The sequence below is a fragment of the Acanthisitta chloris genome, unplaced genomic scaffold (assembly GCF_000695815.1).
Source record: "Acanthisitta chloris isolate BGI_N310 unplaced genomic scaffold, ASM69581v1 scaffold9350, whole genome shotgun sequence".
In the NCBI taxonomy this organism is placed as follows: Eukaryota; Metazoa; Chordata; class Aves; order Passeriformes; family Acanthisittidae; genus Acanthisitta; species Acanthisitta chloris.
In genome coordinates, this window is record NW_008651079.1 from 10,112 (window position 1) to 16,566 (window position 6,455).

At 44.5% G+C, this 6,455-nt stretch overlaps 1 protein-coding gene across 1 annotated transcript in view; it reads left to right on the forward strand.

The window, feature by feature from the left end:
- Window positions 1-3,940: 3,940 nt before the first annotated feature.
- AMOT (angiomotin) overlaps window positions 3,941-6,455 on the forward strand; it is a 33,246-nt gene continuing 30,731 nt past the window's right edge. Inside the window, exons 1-2 of the mRNA XM_009071596.1 lie at window positions 3,941-4,107; window positions 5,499-6,417. Coding sequence (XP_009069844.1) covers window positions 5,546-6,417 — 872 coding nt within the window. The 5' untranslated portion in view covers window positions 3,941-4,107; window positions 5,499-5,545. The remainder of the gene's footprint in view (window positions 4,108-5,498; window positions 6,418-6,455) is intronic.

Below are 6,455 nucleotides of genomic sequence, written 5' to 3' on the forward strand. Positions count from 1 at the left end.
AAGGAAGTTTTTCTTGTTTGCCCAGTGACTGTGGCCTTCTGGTATGAAGATGAGTAATGTTGGCACTGCTCCATGCACCTGCTCAGTGCCACCCTCTGAGATCACCTGAGCCACAGGCAGCAGATCTGGGCAAGCAGGGACGGGAAGGTTGAATGGGAGCTGGGGAGGTGTTTATGGTTGGAGTCTGAAACCTCCTCCTGGTTAGGAGCAGGTGCTAAAACACTCTCCCAGAGCTGGGATTTGTTGTGTGCTGCCTTGCAGGTTTGGATGTTGGTGCCAGACGTTGGGAACCTTTATTCTGAAGGACTGTCCTGGTGTGTATTCTCTCCCTTCCTCCTCCTTGGGTAGGACTGAAATGAAACAAAGAGCATTCAGTGATAACCTACACTATTCATTAAATAATTTGGGACCTCACCCTTGAGAGTCTGGTGCTCCCAGCCACTTCAAAGTGAGTGTGTGTGCAGGATAGCCATGTTTCCAGTGGTCTTGGAGGCACGCAGGTTAAGTGAATTTTGCAGGATCAGGCAATCAGCCTGCTGGGGTTTGCGTGGGCCATGGAGCTGCTGCGTGTTTCTATTAAACAGTGAGTGACTCAGCGTGGGAGCAGGTCTCTGTGATTGCCTAGGGACTTCACAGCCAGTCCTTGATATGCTATCTCTGCTTCTCGTTCCTGTCCTCTGTTACAGTGTGCAGGTATGTCTGAAGATAACTTTGCACCTAAAAAAACAACCTAAGACTGCATCTAGCTGATAACATCCCATCACCTGTTGCCAACCAGGATAAGCAGTATCACGTGCATATCTTTCAAAAAACCCACAGATTTACTTGGCAATATTTACTGCTGGAGTTTGAAGCCTGATGCTGGATTGCTTTGTGGATGAGTGACACAAAATTTAGGAGTAAAACTGAAAGTGCTTAACTGTACTCCAGCCCTGTTGAGATGGTTAACCTGTTCCCATCCCACCTGATGCGTAAGCTAATTAGCTTCTTGGCTAAGCAGTAATTCTGGGCAAGTATGCACAGGCTGTCCTCACAGGGACTCTTGCATTCCTCTTAGTTTCACAAGCTAAAGAAAGATGCTTCTCTTGCTTGTGAGGTTATTATTGCTCCATGCAGGTTAATTGAGCCATGGCATTAGAGCCACTCATCAAACGGTGAGTTGCTTACTTGTCTAAGCTTGTTTATTTTTATAATGCTGAAAAATATTTGCATGCTGTACAGAAATGTGCTGCTTTGGTTCCCTATAGCCTGGCAGTATTATCATTTTAAATTCTTCATTAATCTTTCTTCCTCACGAGGGACTGGCAAGGTTCCTGTGCATAATTACCTGATGTTTAAGCAGAAGCCTCAGCTACTGGCTTTTTACTCAATGCCCTGCAAACATGGGGCTTTTCTTCCTCAAATAGTACCTACACTACCTATCCTTTTGTGCCCATTCTTGATCACAGCATGGAGAAACACTATTTGCAATTCCTGCGTTAGTTCTACCAGTTCTAGATTCTCATGTTTCCTCAGGAACTTTTCCCTCAAGTTACTGTGGATAATTTCAGACCAGAGGTTAGGATGAGGTGCTGAGATGATAGAGTTGCAGTGCTCAGCAGCAAATTGCAAAATCAGTTCATCCTGGGAAATCTCATAGTGCCTCCTTGGATCAGAATTGATGTAAAACTGAATTTTCTACTGGAAATGCGAGATGTTTTTGGGCTTTGTGGCTATGAAGAGTGCACCATCCAATCCATAAGCCAGTACAGTTTGGTGGCAGTTCGAATTCAGCCCTACACACTGTCATAGATTTAGGCTAAACCCCAGTGTCTGAAACATCTACAGAACCTTTCCAGTTTCCTTCCAGCTCTATCATAACAACTTTTCCAGTACATCTCACTAATTTCCATCTTTGGCACACTGCAAGCTGAATTTGCTAGAAGAGCCTAACACAAATAGAGTTTGGTGTCCAAATAAATAACACATGGGCTGCAGCACCGATTGTACTGTTCATTTTTCTGTGTCCTTAATAGAAAAGTTAACTCACTGGTTCTGCCAGGAGTTTCCAACTTGCTCAGAAAGCAGATTCCAGGAATGCTGCCACCCAAGTTAGTTGCACAAGATTTTCTTTGTTAATTAAAAATAAATGGGATAAAACTGGGAAAAATAGATTTGATGCTAGCAGTCGGCATCTAAAGAAGTGGATTTGTTGGCCAGAATATCTTCATATTCCATCTCGGTCCACCTTTTATTTTGGATTTCCAGGCTAATTCCTAGTTACATCCACACTAAAATTAGTAGTATTCAGTTCCGGCAAATGTTTTCATTGTGAGCTGTGTCCTCCCTTCATTGGCTCAGCAGAGTAAGCTGGTAGTGCTGAGGAGTGAAGCTCTGCGTGTGAAGGAGTTAAACATACACAGATTGCATTTCCCTGTTGAGAAAATCTTTAAGGCAGAGAGGCAGAATCTCAAGCTGGGTTGTATCTTTGTATTAAAAAAATAAACAACACCTCCCTCCCCCCCTTAGATTTTTCCAGTTGAGACAAAAGAAATCTTTGGGTGGAAAGTCAGCATCGTATTGCATAATAAAAGCTTTTTTATGCTCTAATAAAAGGGTTGCTTAGGGCAGCTTGGTTAAAAAAAAAAAGAAAAAGAAGAGTCAGTGCTGATCATGGTGTGAGGGGGATGAGGGATCCTTAACTTCTGTTGTGCAACACTGGGAAAAGGGGCTAGAAGTGGCTCTAGTTATCTACTATCTTAGTGCCTGGTTTAAAGGTTCTTTACTGCATATTTGCTGGCAGCTGTTTTCAATATAACCCTCTCAAGCTAAGTCACCAGTTAAGAATTTGACATTAGATGGTTTTTTTCAGCCACCATCTTGAAGTACCACACCACACAACACTGCCTTGTTCTCTCCTTAGATATTGTTCATGTGCCTTGAAATTGCTGTTGACACCTCAAGTATTTAACTTGCAGATCTGAGATAATTTTAGTTGGGTGTGGATGTGTGCCGTAATAGCTCAGAGACAGAAGTATCCACGTCTGCATTCCTTCACTACATCTGTTCACTTTATTTTTTGCAACATTCCAGGAAATTAAGTTAAATTGTACACATCAGTGAATATTTTTAATTTCACTAGTTCTGTTTTCATTGCCTTACCTTAAAGCATGAGCACACTGAGTGCACAAGTGTGTTCCATTTCTTTTGCCTTGCTTGCCTTTTACTTTAGGACACCTTCAGTAGTAGATGTAAATGCTTCTGGAATAACACACCTAAATACACATTATTCTTTGTTCTCCGTATTCTCCCCTCAATGGTTAAAGTTTCTTTGATGCCTCATATTCTGAAAGAGGAAAGTAACGTAATTAAAGAATGTTTTGGGAATTAGAGCTGTGCTCTGCAATGTATTTCTGGCATAAACTCTGTCAGTGTCCTTTTCTTCCCCTCACTTTCCCAGTCTGTAAAATAAAGCTAATATTCATACACCAATCAGTCTCACAGTCACTTTGAGGCACAGTGTGTTGAAGTTTATAAAGCATTTCACCATATCACTGTTAACCTAAGGATTTCTGCTGATACAGTTCAAAATACACAGCACCACTGGCAAAGGAGCCACAAGGGCATCCTCATCTGTGCTGCAGCTTTCATTCTAAGCAAAAAATAAAACAATGGAGTTAAAGAATTAGCGGGTTTTAATCACTGTTTCACTTGGAGGCACAGATGGGACAGAGCATTACTTGGCAACATTTAATCTTGGAGCAGAAATTGTCATGATTAAAGCAGCAGCTGGAGTAGATTGCTAGGGACAGGGGGGTTCATTCATCCTAAAGGGATCAAAATTGTTAGTCTCTAGGAGAAAACAAGAAGCTACAAAAGGAAAATCTGAAATATGGACCAAGTTTTATTATTTCTAGGGTCTCATCTGCTGATTAAAATGATGTTTTCAATGCTTTCCTCAGAATTATTTTGGAAGCGAGGAGAGTATCAAGTGATCTGGCCTACTGAAGAGGAGCCTGAAGCCATCTCTGAGTGGAGATTTTGGACTTGCAGGAGGAAGACTGTGTGGGTCCCTCCATGTGGCAGAACTGCTCCTGCTTACTGAGGAACTCAAAGTGAAGGACATAGGTATGTGCCTCTTCAACCAGGATTTCAGGAGAGTCATGTTCCAGGCCAGGTAACAGGGCCTGAGTTCCTAGGTTGGTGAGTCAATCTACCTAGAATGAAGTGGATTTTAACTTTCTCTTCATTAACATTTACAGAAGGGTTTTGTGTGCCCAGTGTGTCTAGTCCCTGTGTTCCAGTAGTTGGCTGGCCCAAGGGAGGAAACGGGGTGATTGTGGAGATGCAGAACAAAGCAGACCCTTCAGGTCTTCTGACTCCTGCAGTCCATTCCTGATTCTACTATGGAACAAACTGTGGGGAGCAAGTTACCTATTGCTAAGGGATGATCCTACACAGAAAAAAGGTGTCAAAATAAAATACTAGAATACCAACATGTGTTCTGCTGTCAGGGCAGAGCTACAGCTTAGCCCACAAGTGAGGCATACTCTCTATTCTGAGCTGTTCTAGCTCAAAAGTAGCTCTGCTTTTAGTTAAATGTCTCAAAGGTATCATTAATTTTTGATATTTCAACTCATGCAAGGGCAATGGGCTTGAGTTTCCATGACAAATCCTTGAGTCCACTGGGAGACTGAGCTAAATGTAGTCCTTGGTCACTGGCTTAATCTGTATTTAGGATGTGCTCTTTGTGTTTCTCTCATTGGTACACAGTGTTTTTTTCTGCCAGTCAGTCTTTTTCTGTTCCTTAGATCAGACAACTCTTTTTCCTCCCCTTGCATTTGCATGCATTCCACTGGCATACTTAGATGTGTGAGGATTTGGTTGCCTTTGTATAAGAGGTAGTCACCGAGTCCTCACTTGCACCGCGCCGGTTCGTGGTGTTTTCTGCAGCAGGGAGACTAGTGCTGAGCTCACTCTGGGCATTTCATAACTCTGAAAACCTACTGACTAACGAGGTCTTCATTAATTGCTTTAAACAATCTAAGCTAGGAGATCTCTTTACTTCCTTTGAACCATGTACTATCTCAATGGGCCTCTTTTTTTTTCTTTCCCTTAAAACTGACAAATTGCTGATTTCACCCTTTAATCTTTGTCTGCCTGCAAATACAGGAAGTGTATTTCGCAGTTTGTAGCTCAGGAGTCAGGCATTTTTACCAGCATCCTGTGAATTCCAGGTCTCCTTTTTGCCTGAGATGCTGTCTGAGGTATTGGCATGCACCCCTACAGCTTGCAGTCGATTGATTTGCCTATAAACTTGCAAGTCACCTTTTATCACCTTTCTGAGGCTTTGCCCCCTGGCATGCAAGTCCTTCTTAGGTCAAGGGCCTTGATGACCCCCATTGTTATGGGAACCTTTGGTAATCTAACCTGCTTTTTTAATGTATTTCAAGCCATTGCTCTGAAATGTCTCTTGCTTGATCCACTCAGGCGCTAATAACCATGTCTCCTTTCCTTAGGTCAAGGGCAGCTTTTACATTCCACCCAAAAGGCACCACAGTTTGAGATGAGGAATTCCGAAGAGCAAGCAGCTACGACAGTTTTACAGCGCCTGCTTCAGGAGCAGCTCAGATACGGAAACTCAAATGACAACCGTAACCTTCTTGCCTTACACCAGCAAGCCACAGGGAATGCCCCCCCTTTCAGCAGCACTGGGAGTCCTGCATCTCAGAACGAAGGGCTGAGCTCCCAGGACCACCAGCTCGTGACTCATGCTGCCCGTCAGGAGCCCCAGGGCCAGGAGATACAGGTGGACAACAGCATCATGGAGAAGCAGCTCTCCCCGCGACTCCAGAACAGTGAGGATCTCCCGACCTACGAGGAAGCCAAGGTGCAGTCGCAGTATTTCAGGGGTCAGCCGCACGCCAGCGTTGGGGCAGCCTTCTACGTAACGGGGGTCACCAACCAAAAGATGAGGACTGAAGGGCGACCCACGGTCCAGCGGGTGAGCCCAGGGAAGGTCCACCAGGATGAAGGACTTAAGGACCTCAAGCAAGGGCACGTCCGCTCCTTGAGCGAGAGGCTGATGCAGCTGTCCTTGGCCACCAGCGGGGTCAAGGCCCACGCGCCTGTCACGAGCGCACCGCTCTCCCCCCTCTCTCCACTTTCTCCTCAGCAATCCAGCGACCCTTATAAAAATTCTGGCTCCAATGAGTTCTACAAGAACTCGGTGCAGCCCCCTTCCCAGCCCAACATGAAAGGAATGGAGCAGCGGGGTCCTCCTCCAGAGTATCCCTACAAAAATGTCTCCAACCCGTCTATGAACTGCAAACCTCAGGACTCAGGACATTTCTATAGTGACCATCGCATGAGCCAGCAGGGAAGATCTGATGGGCCAATGATGAGGTATCAGCATCCTCCTGAGTATGGGTCGGTCAGGTATGTGAGACCTCAAACAAAACTCTGACAGCCACGTA